Here is a 22338-nt window from a genome sequence, read left to right as displayed (position 1 = left end):
GAAAAAAAACAAAAATGAATAAGGAAAGCCTTAAGGAAATGACCTCCCTAAAATTGTGCCATAGTTTGTTATCCTGTTTAGCTTAAATAATGAATAATCTCACAATATCCCAACAACTTTGTTGACAGTCTCCTTCAAAACTACCTTTTCTTATGTCCTCATACTTGCACATTTTAACAACTATTAGAGCACAAGCAAGGACAGACACTCATCTGGCAGAAATTAGTTACAAGGTAAACTACACTTAATGGCTGTCATAATTTAGGGACTACATCCTATTTTCCAGAGAACTGCAAATAGAACTATGAAATGGGATCCACAGTGACAATCTGGATCAACCTATGGTAATAGTACATGAATTCATCATAGCCACTGACTTTTATAATTTTCATTCATTGTTCTTCAAGCACATCACCCTAACAGGCTATGGTAAAAGAGATTTGCTTTGAATGGACTAAAGCTGCCCAGATTGTCATGAAGTAATGTGAGAAAATCTTCACCTTGACCTGAGTTTGACTAGAGCAAGTTTCCACATCAGTGGTTCCTATGACTTTCAAGTCTCCAGTGAGCATTTCACCTTAATAGACTCTGATATCAGATTTTATTTTCTTAAAAAAATTACTATCAGCTGAATTTTGTCAGTTCTCACATCTTTATATTTATAAAGATGGTCTATATATGTTCAAATAATGCCTACTCCAACCATGTCTAAAACCTCATCATTTCTAGTGAAACACATATACTGATCCGTTGAACAGCTATCTAAATATTGTCTACTAGAATTTCTAGTTCACTTTCCAGATCTGGATAATTCCACTGCTTCTCTCAAAAAAAAAAAAAAAATCTGCAACAAATCTCCATAACCTACCAACCACACTTGGGCAAAAGGCTATAAATAGAAAGAATCTGACCTTTATGCACTGATGCAAAATTTCCAGTGGTAATAATAAAATATTTGATCAGCTTGTGTTAGCCCTCAAATAATCCAAAATCCTCTTCTGTCTTGGCTCAATATATTCTCTTCTATGTAACTTATTTTAAACCCTAACAGGTCCACCTAGATTGAACAACTCACTGATCTCTATTGCTACGGAGGCAGGAAGGTACACCATGCCCAGGCAGGTAGAATAAGGGCCTCAGAGTCGAGAAGGAGGGAATGAGAGCTTGTCATCCTAGGAGACCTCAGGCCCAGAGAACATCCTGTCACTGCCCTTGATAGCTTCAACCACAGTGGCTCTTTCTCAACTACTCCTACCCCTACCCCTTAGCAACAGCTAACTACAAAATTTCTAAATCCCCCTCTTGTGCCAACAAACCCTCACCCCACCTTCATGATAATAAAGGCTTGAAAACTACTCTCTCTAGATTTGTTGAAAAAAACAAAATGGAATTGAACGGCCCTTTTCTGAATTGTATACCCTACCAATCACCTATAGGGACAGATTGAGCCCACAAAAACCCCTAGGTGACAAACCTGTGGGCAACCCTCTCTTGGAACTTCTCCCTCTTTGGGAGCCCTGCTTGCTTTCTATTACTGAAATCAATCCTGTTACTTTGCTCTCACCCCTGTGACCACGGATTTCATTCCTTTACTTCATGAGACAATCTACCCATCCACTTTCCATCCTCTACTAGTGGGAGGGACCAGCTTAACTTGCCATATCCTTTCTTGAATTAGAGGATACGAAACAACTTCATTCTGAAACCAGTTTTTGTTTTTCTATAATGCTGGGGACTGGGGACAGGCCTCACACATGTTATGCAAGTGCTCCATCACTGAGCCACATCTCTAGGCCTGACAGACATTCTTCATTAGTCTTTTCAAACTGTCTTACAAGGCATGTCATGACTAATTGCCATAAAAGAGGTCATGACAGCAGGACAATATGTTAAGTAGTAGATACATTGCTGTATTTGCCTAAGTGTGACTTTCTCTAGAAAGGATATGACGAGAGAGAGAGAGAGAGAGAGAGAGAGAGAGAGAGAGAGAGAGCCCAAATTCTTAATTCATTGAGGTTTAATTCGTCTGTGCTTTTGTTTCTATTTCTGATTGGCTGATGGTTTATTTTGGTGAACTTGACTCTATCAGGAAGAAATAGATGGTCCAACCTAGGAATGTGTAAAATAATAGTAGAATTCTGAGCTGTCATTTAAAGGGCACTGAAAGACCATGTGCCCCTACCTCTCAATGACTTCATCTTCCATCAGTAGATCCATCAGGGATGAAATCACAGAAACCTAAGTACTTTCTCTTGAATACCTTCATGGCACTATTGTAGATTAGTTTGCCAATTCAGTTAGCTTAGGCTTCAACAGCAGGACAAAAATGAGATGCAAAGGATAGCGTGAGGGGGAACAAAGCTTCTGATAAAGATGAAAAAAATAAGGAGTTCACAATAGGATAATAAAACTAGATAAATAGAAAAAGGCAGAGAGGGGGCTGGGGATGTGGCTCAAGCGGTAGCGCGCTCGCCTGGCATGCGTGCGGCCTGGGTTCGATTCCTCAGCACCACATACCAACAAAGATGTTGTGTCCGCCGAGAACTAAAAAATAAATATTAAAAATTCTCTCACTCTCTCTCTCTCCTCTCTCCTCTCTCACTCTCTCTTTAAAAAAAAAAAAGAAAAGAAAAAGGCAGAGAGGGGGTAATAATGACAAGGCAGGTTATGAAAGACTTCCACAAGTTGCATTTGGGTGGTTGGCTGCATTTATTGGTCTACATAAGCCACTGGCATCAAACCAACAGACACCCAGGCCCTTTCTAGATCAATAAAATCAGAATAAAATTTCTAGGGTGTGTACTTTGTTTTTCTTTAATTCCTTAAGTGAGTCTTTGGGCTGATGGATATCTCAGATTTTTTTTTTTTCTAGATTCTTGATTAGCTTAGTAAGTGACGCTTACCTTGAAACACAAGCTTGTTTTACTGTTGGAACCCCACTCCTCTGGACATTTGGGCTCGGGGGTTGTCGTGGGCTCTGGTGGCCGAGTTACTCCTTCTGCCCAGTGCTTGCACACAAATTTTGCCTTTTCATCACATTTCAATACATCCCATAAACCCCCTGCAAGCCCAGTTCTCATGGCAACACATCCTGCCTTTCGCCCTGCATTAAATAGATGAAGCAGAATTCAGTCTACAGGAGTCTTCTGCAGGCCTGCAGCCCCACAGCAGCCCGTTCCAAGCTGAGGGTGAGGGTGCTTGCTCAAACCTTCACAGGGTAACACGAGGCAGGAGAGCACTACTGCAGCATTTGACCATTGTTTGTGCTATTTGAACCATCTCTGGCCTTTTATTTATGTGATCTCTGTCTCCAACTGAATTATGATCTTAATCGTAGAAAGTTTTAGAATATTTTGAATTTCTAACATCTCACACATAGGCATGTAAAAATACAATATTTTTAGTATGATCAAATGTGCCACAATGACAAAAGAAGTGAGTTAATGTTCCTTCCTTCATTCCTTCCTTCCTGCGGGCTGCCTGACTGCGTTTTCTTTTTAGTTCTTTAAGAACTTTTTCTCCCCTTAGGTCCTTGTAGGTCTCTAAGGCTGAAGTTGTTTACAGACTTCAAAACGAGATACTCCTGAGGACGGAGATTTTCGATAAGTTACTCAGCCACTGTGAACTTGATTTCTTCATCTTAAAATGCGTTTCACAGGGCCTAGCTGACGGGGTTGTGATGAATGCCAGCTTTAATAATTAAAGAAGTACATAAAGTAAAATGATGACTATGTTCAGCAGGAAGAAGGAGGATGAAGGGTGGTCACTGATAGAGAGGGTATCAGTATCATCAAAGAGAGTCCATAGATCACAGGATCACCAATCACAGAGGACCTTATCAACACAAAGATCTGGAAAAATGGGAACTGATGCACCAACCCTCCCCCAGCCATAGTTAATTATAACCTTTAAAGAGAATGTTGGTTTCAAGATCATGTCTCACTCACCCCTTGTGACCAGGTCGTCAGGACCCTCACAAAGGGTATTTGCTGAGAGTTATACAAGGGGTACTAAACCTCTTAAAGGGAGAATGTGAAACTAAGGCGAGAACAAAGGAACCCAAAACCCAGAAAACAACAGATTCTCTAAGAGCCACCTCCTTCCTATACTCTATGTAATATTCATTCTACTTTTCTAATAAACTTCTGTGCAACTCGAGTGAAATTCTTCCTTTAGGATTTGAAAAACTGGTGGCTACAGACCCCTGTGGCCACTTTGGCTCCACGGGCAGGTCCCCTCTGCAACAAATATACTAAGCTTAATAGTCTACCATTCTATTTCCTAGTGATGGTTATTTCCAAACAGTAATTAACTAAGAGCTTTGAAAACATCATAATTTCTTGCTGCACCAATGAGCTAATATTTTTTATTAATGGTATTTTAAAGATATTTAAGGGCTTAGATATAATTCTCATAATTCTTAAAAGGTAAATCTTTTCCAGAATGTTTTCTCTTAAATACCTGATGTCCTGACATCCCAAGAGATTTCTCTGAGTCCCACAATAATCCCATCCTCTTTATAGTCCTGAGTTGGAACCTGATTACCTTGGAATACAAGAGAGCTAGGGCTGTAGCAGCCCACCAACTCCCAGAATCAGTTCACCATAGCATGAGGGGGAACTTGCCTGGCAGTTCTTGCCTGCTCTTCTCAAAACTGTACATTCAAGTCAAAAAGGTCAACATTTCCTAAAGGGGAACCTTCCATCAAGGTTTCCCTATAACAATGGTTGCAAATGAATTGTACCTCCAGTTTGATCTGATTTGGAGGAGGGGAGTACTGGGGTTTGAACGCAGGGGCACTTTGCCACTGAGCCCATTCTCGGGGTATTACTAATTTGCTTAGGGCCTGGCTAAGTTACTGAGGCTGGCCTCAAACTTGAGATCCTTCTGCCTTAGCCTCTTGAATTACTGGGATTACAACAATGCACCACCGTGCCCAGCTACAGTTTGATCTGTTTTTTATTCCCCTCAAAGACATTCTAGGATTAATCTTGCAGAATCTTACAGCTTAATGAGCAAAAGAGGCAAAGTAAATGTAAGAGTACAAAGGACAATTCCTACCAAGATTTTTTTTAAATACACTTTCAGTTCTTAATATCCTACACAGTAACTTTAAGACTGAGCCTCAATCTTATTATTTTTCATAAAGTTCAATAATTTAATAATTATACAAGAATTGCACCATTCAGATTATTGTTTTTCTTATTAGAAGCTGAGGGAGAATGCAAGTTAAAATAACTGCAGGAGATTAGGGTGTATTACTAGATCATTATTAGATTGATAAGTTACTCAACCACTCTGTAGTAAATACACATGCTTGGGCTATTGTTTTCTTTCTTAGCTTCTGACCCAAGAACATAAAATATTTTTTATAAAGGATGTTGAATTTTCTGTGTTTTGTCGAAAAAGATAGGATGGATAATAAAAACAGGCAGTTAAGGAAATGGGACACATAAAGACTTCTCTAAATGTAAAAGCCACTTCATGAGATTAACTCGTAAAAGCATGACGAACAATCCAGCTAAATGTGTTCTCAGACCTAAGTAAAGGTTACAAACTCAATGGCTAACTAATAGCCTTGGCATTTTTCCAATACCTGATTGACATAGATTTTGACCATTTGGTAATTCTCCTATGCCTGATTAGCACAGACATTGATCAATGCCCTTAGTTATATGCAATGCTAGTAGTTACATAAAAACCCCTAGACTAGCACAGTTAAGTGAAAACCCTGAATGGGTCCCCATTCACCTTGAGGGAGCTCTGTCTTCCTTTTTCCTCACTTGAATAAATTCTACTCTTTTATGCTCAGCCATACAAAGGGTTAAACATAATCACACATTCAAGAAAGCAGAATAATGAATTCCACATAAGCATTCTTTTTACCCCACCACTCAAGAACAATATTTCTTTTTACAGTTGCATTGAAAAGTTGTATATCCATTTAATAAAGGTTCAAGTTTTCAGAAAAGTTCACTATTCAGAACATTTGTGACTCCTTAGGATTTTACAAGTATTTTTCAAATAGACCAATACCAAATAAACTAGCAATTCCTCTCTTCCTTCTTTTCCTTAGAACACTGCAAACTCACTGAGATTTAAAAAACAAAAAGAAAAATAAGTGAAATATAAATAGTTACTGAAAACACAATTAATTTCCATTGTCTACTTGGAAAGGGAGAAGTAACAGGTTTTGTCAGATGGATTCATAAAATGAATGAATCCCTGAAAAAAGGCAGGGCACGTACCTGGCATATCTGAATTCCAGTGGGTGAACCGCACCTCCTCCTCCACTGTCCACTGAAAGGTCCCTTTGTTTTGTATATCCGAAAGTCCTGTCCAAAAATATTTTTCAGGCCTCAATCCAACCAAACTAGTCAGGAATGCTTGTTCATATCTTTAAAAATAAAAATTAATATTCAACTAATCTTTAGAAATATTTATATGAATGTTTTAAGTTATCAACACGAAAAGTATCTCAGTTATGTTTGAGCTATGCTGTAGTTGGTAATGCAACCATATTGTGTTATATTTAGGTCACTTAAATTATAAAAATTGTCTCTTAAGATAGGTAAGTTTACGAAGGAAAAATACAGAGCTGAGTGGATAAAATCATTCACATATACTAACGTCATTACCCTCCTCAAAATACAAAGGAAGGCGCTATATAAATTTTTTAAAGGTTTGTTTAAACAATTATTTCAATTTTTTCGGGCTGGATTTATGGCTCAGTGGTAGAGTGCTTGCTTAGCACGAGTGAAGCACTGGGTTGGTTCCCCAGCACCATATGAAATAAATAAATGAATAAATAAATAAACAAAATAAAGTCATTTAAAAAGTCTTTTTAAAATGAAAAACAATTATTTCACTTTTTAAATAGGCCAGACACTCCACTCGATTCTTGATTAAGCAAGGAGAGGGATAGTAACATTATTGAAGATGTTGCAAATGAAATAATCTGTGAGGATTTCTCCCTCAATTTTATTTCTCATGTCTCAACTCTGAAAGAGAAAATTATTAAGAAATAGAAGCAAAAATTCGGTCTCTACCAAGAGCTGGAGGCAGAACACAAATTCTAACACTTAGCCTTTGCGTTCTCATCCCTGGAATTGGCATCACCGGGCAACAATGCAATTTGTTTGGAAAAAGCAACCGAAGTTTGTTTTAATTGACTGATGGCAACACAGACAGAAATCTCTCCTTGGAACAAGAGAGAGTTTTCAGGAACAAAAAGAGAAGGAGTTGACTTCAAAAAGACCAGAGAATGGATGTGGAGAGATGTAGCAACAACAGAACATTAATTGACCATCGTCTTAATGATTTTGTGCATCAAATAGGACAAACACAAGTTCCAAATGCAGCTTATTTTCCTTAAATATCCAAATTTTTTTTGTAGTTTAAAAAATACTTTTATTATGTTCTAAGGAGTTTATTGCCATTGAGATGTTGCCTGAATTTCATAGACAGAGATTGCATTTATTTTTAAATAAAATTACATAAAAATAAATAACATAAATATGCATTTCCTTGAAAATTCTGTGACTGTTAACATACAATGTACAAGACCCAAAGACAAGACCAAATGGAATTACAACATTTCAGCTTCTGAAATCTATTTCTAGAATAAATGAATATCCAGAATATCCAGATAGAATTTGTGTGAACAGAACTCAAGAATTATGGGAAAATGTATTGCAGAATACCTGCAGATCAAGTACCTACACCTTATGATTGGTTCTGAACATGATGTAGATAGAGTTTTTGTCCTTTTTCGAGTTTACTGATACGAAAAGAGTATTCGTTAATTGGATACACTGCAATAAAGAAGTTAAAATTCAAATTCAACAAGAGTTAATGGGTTCCTAAATATAAATGTCACCAAAAACACAGAAAAACTAACATAAAATATAGTGAAATCTTGTACATTATTCTTCAGTAGACTAATAAATCAGTGATAGTGCAGATACAAATCATCCCTGTAGTACTTAAAGACAGGCAGTTTATCCTCTCTGTCAGAAGATGCAAAGTATCTTTGTTCTGATTTTCAGATGTTGCATCATGGAGTGTGCCATGATATATTAGCATTTAACTGTACATGAGATGAAGATATAAGTTGAAATACAGTTGTTCTATAAATACTGCAAATATTATAACAGTCATTTTTACCACTGAATTACATCCCCAGTCTTTTTTTTTTTTTCTTTCTTTCTTTTTTTGAAACAGGGTCTCACTAAGTTACTTCGGGACTTGCTAAGTTGCTGAGGCTGACCTCAAACTTGCAATCCTTCTGCTTCAGCCTCCTAAGTCACTGAATGACAGGCATGTACCATTGCATCCAGCCTATGAAAGGATATTTAATATCAACACTATTCCTTAGACTTTTTATCGGGTCTGCTTTGAAAGACCAATAGGTATAATTTATTTTTTATTATGTTTATTAACACTCAATAATTTTTGCTACAAATAAAATAGATATTCTTAAGTTTCTTTTAATTTTCTTAGGTGGCCAATGTAAGGCTCTACAGAGAATTAAGTAAAGAATGAATAAGTAAATTTTACGTTAAAGGTTAAAAGTTATATAAAATCTTCTATATCTATTTTATTTATTTTATTTTCTTGACCTGCAAGACTATTAATAAAGTAAAGGGGAAAAAATGAAAGGATGGAAAGACTGAATAAATTATTCTCTGCGATACTATGAGAGAGAGAGAGAGAGAGAGAGGATTTTGTCCTCAACTCCAAGCTTATAATGCTTGCTTTATAGTAGGTCATAATAACCCCCTCATTCCAGAAGGGTCCTGCTCCCATGCCCTGGAGAGAGGGGCACAGAGTAGCCAAGAGGACTGTGAACAGCAGACCTTGCTGAGTTTTTCCCACCCAGTCTTTTAGCAATCATGCCTAGCCAAGGAAGTCTCTGTTAAAAGCACAAAAGGACAGGGTTCAGAGAGCTTCCAGACAGCTGAACACATTGAGGCTCCCGGAGGGCAGCAAACCAAGAAGGGCTTAGGAGTTCCATGCACCTTCTCCCACACCATACCCTGTGCACCTCTTCATGGATATCCTTTATAATATCCTTTTCAATAAACCAGTAAATGTAAGTGTTTCCCTGAGTGCCCTGAGCTACTCAAGCAAATTAATTGAACTTAAAGAAGGAACTCCTACACATCCAGTCTTTCAGAAGCACATGTAAAACAACCTAGGACTTATGAGTGGCATTTGAAGGGGCAGTCTTGGGACCTGAGTCCTCAGGCTGTGGGCTGACTCCATGTCCAGGTAGATAGTGTCACAGACGCACTCTGTACTGTGAGTGTCTATCAGGAGAAACTGAGTTTGATTTGGTCTTTCCTTCTGTATCCTCAGATTCTGACGCTTCTGTGCTCTTTTTTGGTGGAGAAAGTGGCAGAAATAGAAAGTGGGATTTTTGAGCTGACCAATTTTACTTACCTTTCCTGTTTTAAAATTGACATGTAGTAGATCAGAGAAGAGTTCATTCTAAAACTACATTCATTAGATTATTAGTAAGCTGTTCTAAATATTGCTTTATAGTACTAAAAGTAGCAAAATATTTTATAATGTTTGCAACTAATATTCAAATAAGAGTATTGTTTTTAATGATTTTCCGTTTATAAGCCATACCACAAGGTCACACATGATTCACTCAAAAATTTAGAGCATACTGATATTTCAGTTTTCAGGCCTTTTTGAAAACTTTTCATTATTTGACTATATTTTAAAATAAAATTAAAACAGTGACATACCTGTCTTCAACTGTTGTCAAATAAGCTTTCTCATTTTGGCATGTTTGGTTGGCTTCTGTAAATGTTGAAAGTGTGTGTCCAATCATATAGCAGTAAAAGCCATGCCTTTTCCAGCCCTAATAATGTCATCAAGCCAGAATACAGGTATGACGATGTGAGGGGGAAAAAAAAAGAAGAAGAATTGTATCACATTAGATTGGGTAGAGAGAAGTGATGGGAGGGGAGGGGAGAGAGGGGGGAATGGAAGGACAGCAGAATAAAATAGACATTATTATTGCTATGGGTATATACGTGACTGCATGACCAATGTGACTCTGCAACCTGTACACTCAGAAAAATGAGAAATTATATCCCATCTGATTCAAATGTATAATATGTCAAGATCATTGTACTGTCATGTGTAACTAATTAAAACAAATTTAAAAAATGAAAAAAAAAATAATGTCATCAAGCAATGGAGAAAAAAGCAGATCATCATGTATATATGTTAGAAACTATATTATTTTGGTAATCTTCTATCATGAAACACAAATTAATAAATAATAGAAATGTCTAAAGAGCATAAACCTGAAGGACTTGAAATGCAACAAAAATCAAATATATGATTAAACATATGTATATATACATGTATATGTATATATGTGTGTGTGTATATATATACATTAAAAACAACACAGTATTACATTGTGTGTCACATAAGAAATTATAAAGGGTGGTAATTCTCTTCAGTTCTTATGTGTCCTTCAACTATTTGTGAGACAGTCACTGAAGAAACTGAACAACCGGCTAAGATTTCAGTTCAAAAAAGTTAACCACAGAAAATAATTTGGGAAATAGCAAGTCTGGCTGTCTATAGAGGCAATTACCAATGGTGAAATTAAATCTATATCATCTGATCATAGGAGAGCACTCATTCAACCTCAGGCAACACAACTTGATGTGGCTCCTCTCCCATACATCAAATGGGGCAAATACATAACAATAAATAAAAAATCCATACTAGAGTTTGACAGGAAGAAGGGGAACTCTCTGAGTACCAAATATAAATAGAATATTAAAAGCTAAATGGAAAATAGTCTACCGGTGTATCAAATCCAGATTAAGATCCAAGGGGCTGGATATTCCTGTCCATAAGAATACAACATTTGTTTTTTCACCCACCTGAGGCAGGGAGTTGGAATTGAGGCCCCTCTAGGAAGAGGAGTCTCCTTCTGTGAATGGAGAACTAGAAAACTCCAGCCATAGAAACAAAAAATGACTATAGCCTTGTCATCTGCTTGGGGTTCTGGGTATTAGAAAAAATATTCTTTAGTTTGAAAATAAATGCCAGGTCTGCACCAAGATGGATACCAGTTCTGCACCAAGATGGATGCCAGTTCCAACTCTACACTATTCACATTGCATGAGATCCATGGCCAAAATATTAAAGTAATACTTGGTCTACAAAGGTGGGGGTTCTTAGGCACTGAAGGAAGTAGAATGCAAAATAACATGCAGCAGAAAAAATTCCACATACCAGGTCATCTGAGATGATGATACTTGGGGGTAGGGGTGGGAACAGTGGACCCCAACTCATAATTGAAAATTACAAACCATTACAAATTGCAGTGCCACAAGCCTGTAATCCCAGCCACTTGAGAGACTGAGATAGGAGGATCCCAAGTTCAAGGTCAGTCCCATATACATATATGGAAAAAGTGACCATGGATAGTTTGCTATATGCACTTGAGGTTATCTACTGGAAATGTTCTGGACAGATCATAGACTCCTAACATCTGGATGTCACTAATTCCTATGACCTGCCTACATATCAGTGCCCTCACCAGGCTCTATGAGGAGTGCCATTTTATTCCCTGTTCTCTCATCCAATTCTCATGACATTCTGAATGGAACCACTGACCATGGGTAGCCCTATATTACCTGCAGAGAATTTAAAAAAAAAAAAAAAACTTTCAACAGAACAATGACACCAAACGCAGTAAACCACTGAACATTTAGACCATTGAAACATTTTGGTTCTGCAGAGAACGAAGAATTTCTCCTACAAAGTAAAGACAAGTATATCAAATAATATTGACTGGTCATTGTGTACGTTCTATACTTACTTTCCGACAGCCTGTTTCTGCTTCCTCTGTTTCTGGAGCTTGGGTTTGTGATTTCATCTTACAGATGTAGTCAAGTGGCTTCTCACAGGCCATATCTGCCCAGTACCCATCCTTAAGGGAGCACAAAGAAAAATAAATGATTATCTGTTCTTTGATGCTATTTTCTTGCAATTGTGATTCCATAAAGGAAAACTAAGATCCAATGATATTAAGGGACTATGGCAACTATAAAAGGGAAAGGAAATTTCATGGTTTACATGTAAACAGCAAATTGAACTCCAGCTATACCGATGTAAAGTGACTGTGTGGTTGTGGGTACCATTTATGACCCAGCAATAGGAACTTCTGAATATTAGCTAATGGTTAGTTAAGTTTATCTTTGGGAGCAAAAAACATCTTTCTGGTCTTCTTGAAAATGTCACTTGGCAATACAATTGATAGAAACTCAAGAAACTAAATCTGAATCTTAGTTCAATTTTGATCTATATAAAAATATCTCAAATGGAAACACTCTCACCAAACATACGCAATAAGAGGGACAGAAGGAAGACTCTGCTGACTTCTCCCAGATGTCGGTAAAGTTGCCTTACCTTCCCTTTCATCACAACGCAGTCTTCCTGCCTGTTGTTCTCATGGCTTGGTTCTCCACGAAGCCATTTGGTAAATGTTACAGGAGTCCCGTCACTCCACTCAAAGTACATTTGAATCTTGAGGTCATTTAAGCCAATCCACAACTCATCATTTGGCTCTAAACAGGAAGAAAAATACAAACCTACTGTATACAAAGGTTGCTTTCCAAAGGTCAACAGGGTATGGGGAAAGGAAGGCACTCTGCTTTGTCAACACAACTAGACTCCCTTGATATCGTCATTGTCATAAAATGTAATCCTTTGGAGTGTTAATCTGACCTACATGCTGAAAACTCAGATGTAAACCACATTTTATGTTGTCAGTGGTAGGTTGTGTAATGTTTTCTTTGCATTGTAAATATGACTTGAGTTTTTTAGTTGTCACTATTACAAACTATATCTCCTGGGAGTTGTGAAAATGAAATTAAGGTACATCTATTATTACACTCTATCTTGTGAAGATGCTTGTTTGTTACAAATAATTTTCCTGCCAACTGCACTTATATCGCTGGAAATATGGTATTCAGTGCATAAAGACCTATTTGACTAGTATCAAATCTTATGAATACTTTTAAATAACAAATTTAAAACCAGTTCTATTTTACTAATCATTGGAATTAAGAATATTCTAGTTGCTTTTGTTGATTGATCAATCACTTTATTAAGAGTAACAGTGATAGAAACATAGACTGAGGAGACAGACTGGTTTCTGACAATTGGCATTTAGTTATTAGTCTAGAAATATAAATGACTTTAAAATAATTTTCACCATGAAATATCAAGAAATACTAGCAGAACTCAAATAACAAGGTTAAGATTTAAAATCTGATCTGTTTTTTTCAAATTATATGGAAAATATTGCTGATTTTATAAGGAGCTACTCCCATTCTAATAATTCTAAATATCACAACAAAAATGAGGGAAAAAGTTGCAGTAATTGCAGATATAAGATTCCATGCCTGCAAAAAGTAAACATTTCCAAACAAAACAAATTAAAGAATCTATAATTCAATATCTATCTAATTTGCATAACTGGAAATTTCATCATGAATATTTGTTAAATGGTCTTTTCATGGTTAAAAAATATTTCAAAGGATTATAAAGATGATTATAAGAAATTCCCTAAGTGGTTAAGTTTCTTCGTCCTAAAAGTTGTCATTCAGCTTTGATTTTGGAGAAGTCCTTGACTGGCCTCATGCCAGCGCAGCAGATGTTTCCAGAGTCACGAAGCATGAATGACAGTGCCCGGATGGCCCCCTTTTCCTCTCACTTGGAGTGGCAGATCATGCTCTTTTGAGCAACAAATATAGGTTTCAAAGAGACCTCATGCGTCCCCTAAGGATTTTAGTTGAAGATGAATGTAAGTTTCAACTCCCAAGTCCCACAATTATAATAAAGTATCAAGAGACTCCTACAAACATATTTTGTCGTGAAACTGTTCTCCCCCTACAGCTTTTGTAATTCCTAAGCACAGTCATCCTACAAAAATATACAACACGTGAGTGTAAAGTCATTAGGCTAATTTATATAAATCAGTTAAGGGAGCTGTGTTAGTTGGGAAAGGCATAGCTTATGGGTGCAGGTCCCAATTTATCCACAGGCAATATACTTCCATAATTAAAATAAAAAGAATTCTGAAGACTTTTGATTTAGAAGTGGCAATCTTCATTTTATAACTTTCCTTTACCTTTATCAAGATGATTTTGTTTTAAATAAGTATATATTGCATTACAATGTTGTAATATTATAAATATTATATATTTTCTGGTTTTAATAATTCTTTTTTAAAAATAAAAACATTTCTAAATTTACTAATTCTCAAGCTGAATTTAAAAGCAACCCTGGTCGTCCAGCTTCCCACAATAATTATAGCAATAAAAACATGATTCTCTTATTGCTCAGTCACGTTATAGAAAGTAGACAAGATCTACACTGCAGCCCCTGAGCATTCTAACCTACCTGTCCCCCACTGATTCATCCCCAGACTTGATGATGGTAAGTAACTGTTATTCAGATATATCCCTTGTGATTTCATTATCACTTAGTCTAAATTTCCCAGGAGAGGTAAACAGAAGAATTAAGAAATTGTTTACAGTCAGCAGCAGGCAATTTTCTCAGTACCACCCTCAAGGAGGTGTGCAAGGAGAATGGTTTCCAGTGGACACAGTTGGTAGGAATAACAAGGTTTGGGGACCTTTTAAATCTTTTCCTATTTTTTCCTATCTACTTGTTAATTGCTTTTTCTCCCCCACTGCCGCAATCCATTTCCAGGCAGTATGCATTAGACAGCAGCAACTCTGTCACCACCATCCACTTCCTCTTGTTTTGCTGGGTGGAAATGAAGAACAGCTGCAGCTATTCAGCAGCCTCATCAGTGAGAGATGAAAATGATAATCACTTAATCAACAAGAACTGCAGAAGGCCCATGATCATTGTGCTGTTTCTTAGCCAGCCCTTCTCTAAGACCAGGATTCCCAACTCATTTTACCCATCTTTTATTTCTGCTTAATACATTTTCTATGCACTTTTAAAAGTGTCCACCTAGATTGAGACATCAATTTCTTTAAAAGGCTCAGGCCAACACCTAATCACTCAAAAAAAAAAAAAAAAAACAAAAACAAAACAAAACAAAAAAACCGGTTCATTTCTCCTGCTATTCAACAACACCCTAGCAGCCTTAGCTGCATTAATAAAGAAAAGAAAATCCAAAGTAAGAGACGGTACACTTAAAGATGTCTCTTGTGAGATAAAATACGGGCCTTAAAAAAGAAAATACATACATAGACGCTAGTAATTCCAAAAGTTAAACATCATTGAGAATTTTAAGGTAGAATCTCTGTATCCACACATAATATTTATGTGGGAAAATAACACTTAAAAACTATCCATAATTTGATTACATATTATGAGAAAAATAATTGAATTACCACTTAGTGATAAAAATCCTTTAAATTACTATATAATTTTTGCACTGTACGCATGATTAGCCTTTACTATTCAATCTATACCTTTAGTTTAGTTATTAATTTAAATTTAAAATTAAATTTAAATTTAAAAGTAACATTTCTGATTAATTTTTCAGACACTGGCGGAGAGGAGAAAGGGTTGGAGCTCAACTTATTACCAGTATAAGGTTTCTCACCATATCCCAGCTGGGAGAAAATAAAATCAAACTCCTCAATGGTGTGGATACTTGCGAGGTCACCACCTTCCTTCCGACATGCAGTCAAAGCATCCCTCTGGATTTTCTTCTGTTCTCTGTGAATCTTGTAACAGTTGCCTGCATATGGCCACCACTGACTAGGACACTTAGTAGGCACATCACTTTCTAGAAAAAAAAAAGATGGTTTGGAAGGCACTTAAAAGAGAAATTTTGTCTAAAATTATAATAATATTTTCCAGCATTCTAAATATAAAACAGTTCGTAGTTGTAGGCAAATAATGGTAATATTTATTTTTCACCTTTGGCATATAGATTCATAAATGATAGGCTAGACATGTTCCATTTGCCTTACTTTCAGACAAAAAAAGTGAATCCATCTTTAATGTCAAAGGGGAAGTCTCTTTAAAAATGTGTACCTGTCACAAGACCACAGTAAGATATAGAAGACTAATTTTACCAACATCTTAAAACATCCGCAAACCTGTACTAAGCATCTATTAGGCACAGTTTAAATTCTGGAAGCCTGAAAGTTTTGACATAATACATCCTCTGGAATATTTCAATGTACCTTTTTCTTCATGGACCTTAGGGAGTCAATGATTCTTCAAGGAGTGCAATGCTCATAAGGTGGGCATGAAAAAGATTTGCATTGAGGCAGACCCATCAAAGAGCCTCTGCAACTACAGTAGCATGAGCCAGCCACCTGCACCTCTGAATCCATCCCCCCATTTACTCACTCATAAAAGATGGTATGTTGTTATGATAAGAGAGCAATAGAAATTCAGAAGTCTTTCAGGCAGAACCTGAATTTGCCACAGCTGCGTGATATTAAGCAAGTCCTATCACATACATGAACCAAAGTAATCACATGTGTAAATATTTTTAAACAGTATTACTCATACTAATGTTAAATTACTTATTTTGTGTTCTTTTGAAATAGAATAGAGTTGATGTTCTTATAAATGACATACACTACACACTTACTAGTTAAGAAATCAGTAACAGCACTGTATTATTGGTATGAATAGCTATGGTCAAATTTATAATTTTAAATGTTTACTCTAATAGAAATGAGCCAGGGCAAGAAGCTTGATGGCAGACTCAACTGCACGCATCCCTGTACACCCTTGAACCTGACATAGGGCCTGGAGCATGATAGCTACCACCAGTGTTGGTTGGGAGAAAATTTGAAGTTGTATGTGATATACAGGCAGCTTATTTTTACCATTCTATAGACACTGTTTCAAACTGCAACATACCTTGGCTAGAAAGGGACTATATGATCAAATAAAGGTTAATTTATATATTTAAGCATGATATTAAATGTTCTCAAACGTGGACCTTTAGCAAATTTTCAATTCAGGAGACAATCGTAGGTCATTCTTTTAAAGAGTCAATCCCATTTTCTCTAAAAGCAGATAGTCTCGGAAACATCTTTGGTTAAGCCCAGGATTCTGTGCAGTAGCAATTTAAGAAAATATATAATACAAAGCCCTAATGCTGAACTATTGTAATAGAAGATGCATATGTTAAAAATTCTATTCCCTCAATGCAGTTTAGATTCTGTACCCTTCCAGTAGTAACAGGGGGGAAAAGTTAAAGAAGGAAGGAAAAAAAATATTTTTTTAATTTTTATTTTTTTTTTTGTTAGCATGCCTCTGGAGCCCTCTGGTGGGATATTTTAATTTTGCTGTCTAAGAAACAGAAGATAATGTCAGGCAATGCTGAGGACTTTAAAACCAAAATAAATGACCTTTAAATATATTTTAAAACATGAAAACAGCTGGGCAGTGGTACATGCCTGTAACTCTGGAGGCTAAGGCAGGAGGATCCCAAGTGCAAAGCCAGCCTCAGCAACGTAGCAAGACCCTGTCTCAAAAATAAAATAAAAAGAACTGGGGAGATATCTCAGTGGCAGAGCATCCTTGCGTTCAACCCCCAGTACCACTAAATAAATAAACATGAAAACAACCAACTCAAGAAAAATGAAGAGGAGTTCCCTGGGGGCAGGATCCCACAAAACAGCTCTATTCCTCAACAGCAGCATTGCCTATAATGTAGACCACAAAGGTAAGCCACACATGTCATTTTAATTTCCTAGTAGCCATAGGAAATAAAAGTAAAATAAAACAGGTCAACTTCACTTTAATAAACATTTTATTTAACTCAATACACCCAAAACTTTATCATCTCAATATGTAATCAATAAAATTGGGATTTTTTTTTTTGCCTTTTTTTCATGCTGAGTCTTAGAAATCAAGTGTATTCTTACATTTGTGGTACATCGCAGTTTGAACTAAACACATTTTATTTTCACAAAAGCCACATGTGGCTAGCGGTTGCTGAACTAGAAAATACAGTTCTAGACTACACTGTGAATTTGGGGCAAACAAGGTACTGTTGCAAGAACCGACAGGGTATGAGGTTGAGTTCTTGCCGAAGGGTTCACCAATCATGAATACAGCAAAATTTGATCTCTGGTATGCTTTATCAAGCATTGGTTTAGTAGGGTTTGTAAATACAGAATAATCCAGATAGTATAGTTATATGCAAAAACTAAATGAAGGTTGGAAGTAAGGCAAGGGAAAAACAGTGGAAAAATAAGAATGGCCTGAGTGCTTGACAATACACACAACACTTTTCAGGAAGAAGATTTATTAATATTTATATTTTGGAGATGAGGAACCTGAAACTGGTGGGTTAAGCAACAAGATCAAGTTACAGAATTCTGCCTCCCACGTGAAAGAAATTATAAAATAACCTTTCTCCTCTTCCCCAAAATGGCAATTGCAAGTCTTTGAAAGGAAACTGTATGAGCTCTTCTAAGAAAGAAGAATTACACTATTCTAAGGAAGAGCATATGAAATGTAAAAGTGATTGCAGTCTCCCTGAGGCATGTCCACAGACATTCTGAAGTGTCTATAAAGCACAATCAAGCCCATGAACTGGTACCCTCATTTACAGCCTTTAGAGGTCTTGACCATCTCTACAGCTATTGACGTTACAGGCACACCTACTCTCTAATCCAGCAACTGCACTTCTAGGAATTATCATAAGCATGAAAGGACATGTAAATGCTTCAGGATTTTTTATAATAATGAAAGCTTGGAAGAAAACTACAAATCTGTTTAGAGAGGACTAGTCAAAAACTATAGTTTGTGCAAGGGCTATCATTCAGCCATAAAAATGAGTACATAAGCTATTTATGTACTATATGGAATGGTGAACAAAACTGTAATTAAATTTAAAAAAGCTTAAGGTAATAACTATATGGCTAGTATGTTGCCATGTCAATAAAATAGACAAAATTATAAATATGTTCGCTTACATGTAGATAAGGATAGACATACGCAGAAACACTGACTCTCCAGAGAGAGGGAACTATGTGGTAGAGATAAGGGAGGATATTATCATTTGTCTTTTGGCACATTTTGAATTTCTAAGTATGTCAATCATGTTTTAAATGAAATTGCTTCTAAAAGTAAAGGAGAAAGAACTCAAGAACGCAGCACTATCAGTTCCCAAGCAGGAAAAAAAAAAAAAGTTAAATAAAACCCTGGGGAGCATTAGTTATTTCTCCACAAACAGCTGATGGTAAAAAATGGAGTTTGTTTTTCATTACTTTGAAGAAAGAATTCATCCCTCACCTTAGCAGTTTAACTCTTAGATAAGATTATAATGGAGACAATCATTGAAGTTTTTCCTGGGGCCTCGTCTATATATGAAACATTCTGTGACTACTTTTTGAATATTTTATTCCATTCTGTGAAAACTTCAATTTTAGATGCTGCATTGAACAACACTGGAGCCCAGATTGATCCCTGAGGACATAATAAAAACATCCCTTCCAGTATTTATTTCCTACCTCGGATTCCAATGTTGTCATAAGTGCAAGTGGTACATGTGCTATATGTATCTTATTCCAATTCTTTAACATGTGAAAAATAATAGCTACCCCAAAGGCTTGGGAAGATTCTTATTTATGTCAAAGATTTTGCACACTCAGGAAACATTACAACCAGTGGTAGTAACCAACAACAAAACTGTATCACCCATCAACTACGAACAAGACCTCTGGAGTCATTCCCAACAATTATAATGAGACTGTAATTTTATTTCTATTTAACTTCTAATATTTTGCACACTTCAGATCAAATTGATCACTCACCTGAAGGAATAATGAAAGTATTCAAAGTATTGTTGCCCCTTTTACATATGTAGCCTAGTTTCTGAACACATTCCAGGTTTTCCCATTTAGCGTTTTTTCCAGGATTTAGTGACACACAGCTTTTTCCAGGTTCAGTTGATGGGCTTCCTTTGAGAAAATGAGAAAGTTTAAATGGCACTATTACACGTATTCCAAGTAGACAGTTCTCCAATCCCACATCTTCATCCTCGAGATTTAATGGATCCCCATTCTGTCTTTTGCTACACATTCACAAATAAATATTTACTGACTGCAGAGCAAAAGACATGATGGATATCTATTTGTTTCCTTGTTATTGGATCATTCCAATCCCGAAAAATGTTGATTATAAAAGTATACTTCTTTGAAATACCTTTTTCCCTATCGTCCACTAATAAAGCTAGACTTAAACAATCATCACACTAGATCACATTATGGATCACAAAGCGGTATCTGTATATTAAACACTGTCAATACCTACTGAAAAGCCAAGTCACGTCACCAGGATAACTGAGAACCAGGCTAGAGAATCTGCACATAGGGAAACTTTCCTCAATTAGAGAGAGGAGACCGGAAAGAAAGACAGTGGAAAGGACAAAGGCAAAGGAAGGGAGATCTGTAATGACAACATGCTAAGCTCCCAGAATTAGGTTCTCAGTTCCTTCCACTCAGCCCCCTGAAGAATAAGTTGAGTAGTTAATTTCTCATGCACTTCTTACTATGAACTGATTAAAGATCCAGATAGACGACATTACTGAGCAGTGGTTCCATGTATTGCTACCTGCATTTCTCTGCTCTGTGTTCCTCTGCTGTTTGAATTTTAAACCAGGACTTCAAACACTAGCTACGTTTCACACCTGCAGTCAGGGCCAATGAATGATGCTCTGCTAGTGATTTTACTCTGTGACCTTGGATGTGTATATAACCTATGTATTCCTGAACTTCCCTTCCCTTCCTGCAAGATGGAAATCATGTTACCTGCTCTATAAAGTTTCAGCAGAAAATTTTCAAATATTACACAAAGAAAAAACAACTGTGAGTTATAAATATAAAGATGTTTTTAAAAGTGTGTTGAAACTGTGACTAAAACACCAGGGTAACTAAATTAACAAGTAAGTTGCCAGTACTAGAGAGAAACTTTCAAGAAACAATAATACACTTACAGCTGTTGGTTAGTAATTCGCGTATTCAATAGTAAATCACATTATACGTTGATTTGCCAAAACAATGCCGCTGCCAACTTTAAGATACCAAACAGTGGTCTGTAATGCTTTAATAGTCATTACATATTTGAATTCATACTAATTCATCCTTTGTGTAAAAGAATTTTTAAAAAGTAAATATATTTTAACAAATGTACCACTTGGTAAGTGCTCAATTGAAATATTTGACTGAATGATTTATACAAAAGCGATTTATAGAATTCCACGAAGTTTCTAATTTTACTTTTAGAAATCTCTTGTAGTCTTTCAGAAGGTGATGTAGTTCTGTACCTACTTTTCAGGAATTGGGGCTAATATTTTCCATTAATATTCTCCTTTCACACCCTCACCTTCACCAACATTAACCCCCAAATTCTCACACTGAACTCTTAGAATACAAGTGCTTAAAAATTATAATCCTTACTCCTAAACTGAATAAAGAAAATGATCTAATTTTTACATTGTACGACAATTTAGCCACTAAGAGTGAATTCTAGTTCCTAATATATGATTATTATTGTCTAATGATCTGTTGGAGCCCAACTAATATTCTCCAGCATAATTTGACAGAATGAATAGGCAGACAAATGAAATCCTCACTCATAAAAAGTACATCCCTTATAGTAATATTTACTTTTTGTATTTCAGAAGAAAATAAAAGTGATTTTTCATGTCAAGCTTAAAGCGACAGGACTGAGGGTATATAGCTCAGTAGTAAAGCATGCACTTAGCATGCATCAGGCTCCAGATTTGATTCTCAGCTCGCTCTCGCTCTCTCTCTCTCTCTCTCTCTCTCTCTCTCTCTCTCCACTCTTTCTCTCCCTGTCTCTCACACACTAAAGCAACAACACTGCACTATCATGCACTGAAGGAATACATCCAAAGTAGGATTTCAAAGTAAAATCTAATCAATCTAAACCAAAACATAACCTCTAAAACTTCTAGCATGTTTTAACATCTATGTAGTGGAATACTATTTTACCAAATTTCTTCTTCTTTTTTGCTTTTTTTCCTCTCTTTTTTTAAACACTAGTCAATATAGAAAATAAAAGTTTAGCTTTAAAAGATAAAGTCTGAACATATCAAAGAACACTGTCTTGATATTGTTTGTAGTAAAAGTGATAAAGAAAGATGTGACCAATATGCTACTGTTTTCCTTTTCTACACCTATGGTAGACATTACTGATTATTAATTGCACTCTTTCCTGAGGAGCCAGGATTGGTACTGTAATGGGATTGAAGGGATTGAAATCACACTCCATAGAGGTTCTCTAGCAGCTACTAACATTGAAACT

At 36.3% G+C, this 22338-nt stretch overlaps 1 protein-coding gene across 1 annotated transcript in view; it reads right to left on the bottom strand.

Annotated features, from left to right (window-relative positions):
• MRC1 (mannose receptor C-type 1) overlaps nucleotides 1-22338 on the bottom strand; it is an 86562-nt gene that overhangs the window by 34350 nt on the left and 29874 nt on the right. Inside the window, exons 6-12 of the mRNA XM_081298996.1 lie at nucleotides 19824-19970; nucleotides 15635-15820; nucleotides 12454-12611; nucleotides 11864-11974; nucleotides 9759-9874; nucleotides 6249-6397; nucleotides 2904-3103 (exon numbers count right to left, since the gene is read on the bottom strand). Of these exons, the coding sequence (XP_081155122.1) occupies nucleotides 2904-3103; nucleotides 6249-6397; nucleotides 9759-9874; nucleotides 11864-11974; nucleotides 12454-12611; nucleotides 15635-15820; nucleotides 19824-19970 (1067 nt within the window). The remainder of the gene's footprint in view (nucleotides 1-2903; nucleotides 3104-6248; nucleotides 6398-9758; nucleotides 9875-11863; nucleotides 11975-12453; nucleotides 12612-15634; nucleotides 15821-19823; nucleotides 19971-22338) is intronic.

The sequence above is a fragment of the Spermophilus citellus genome (assembly GCF_964194105.1).
Source record: "Spermophilus citellus genome assembly, chromosome: 6".
In the NCBI taxonomy this organism is placed as follows: domain Eukaryota; kingdom Metazoa; phylum Chordata; class Mammalia; order Rodentia; family Sciuridae; genus Spermophilus; species Spermophilus citellus.
The sequence above is the reverse complement of the archived record's forward strand: the minus strand, read 5'-3'. Positions and strand labels throughout refer to the sequence as shown.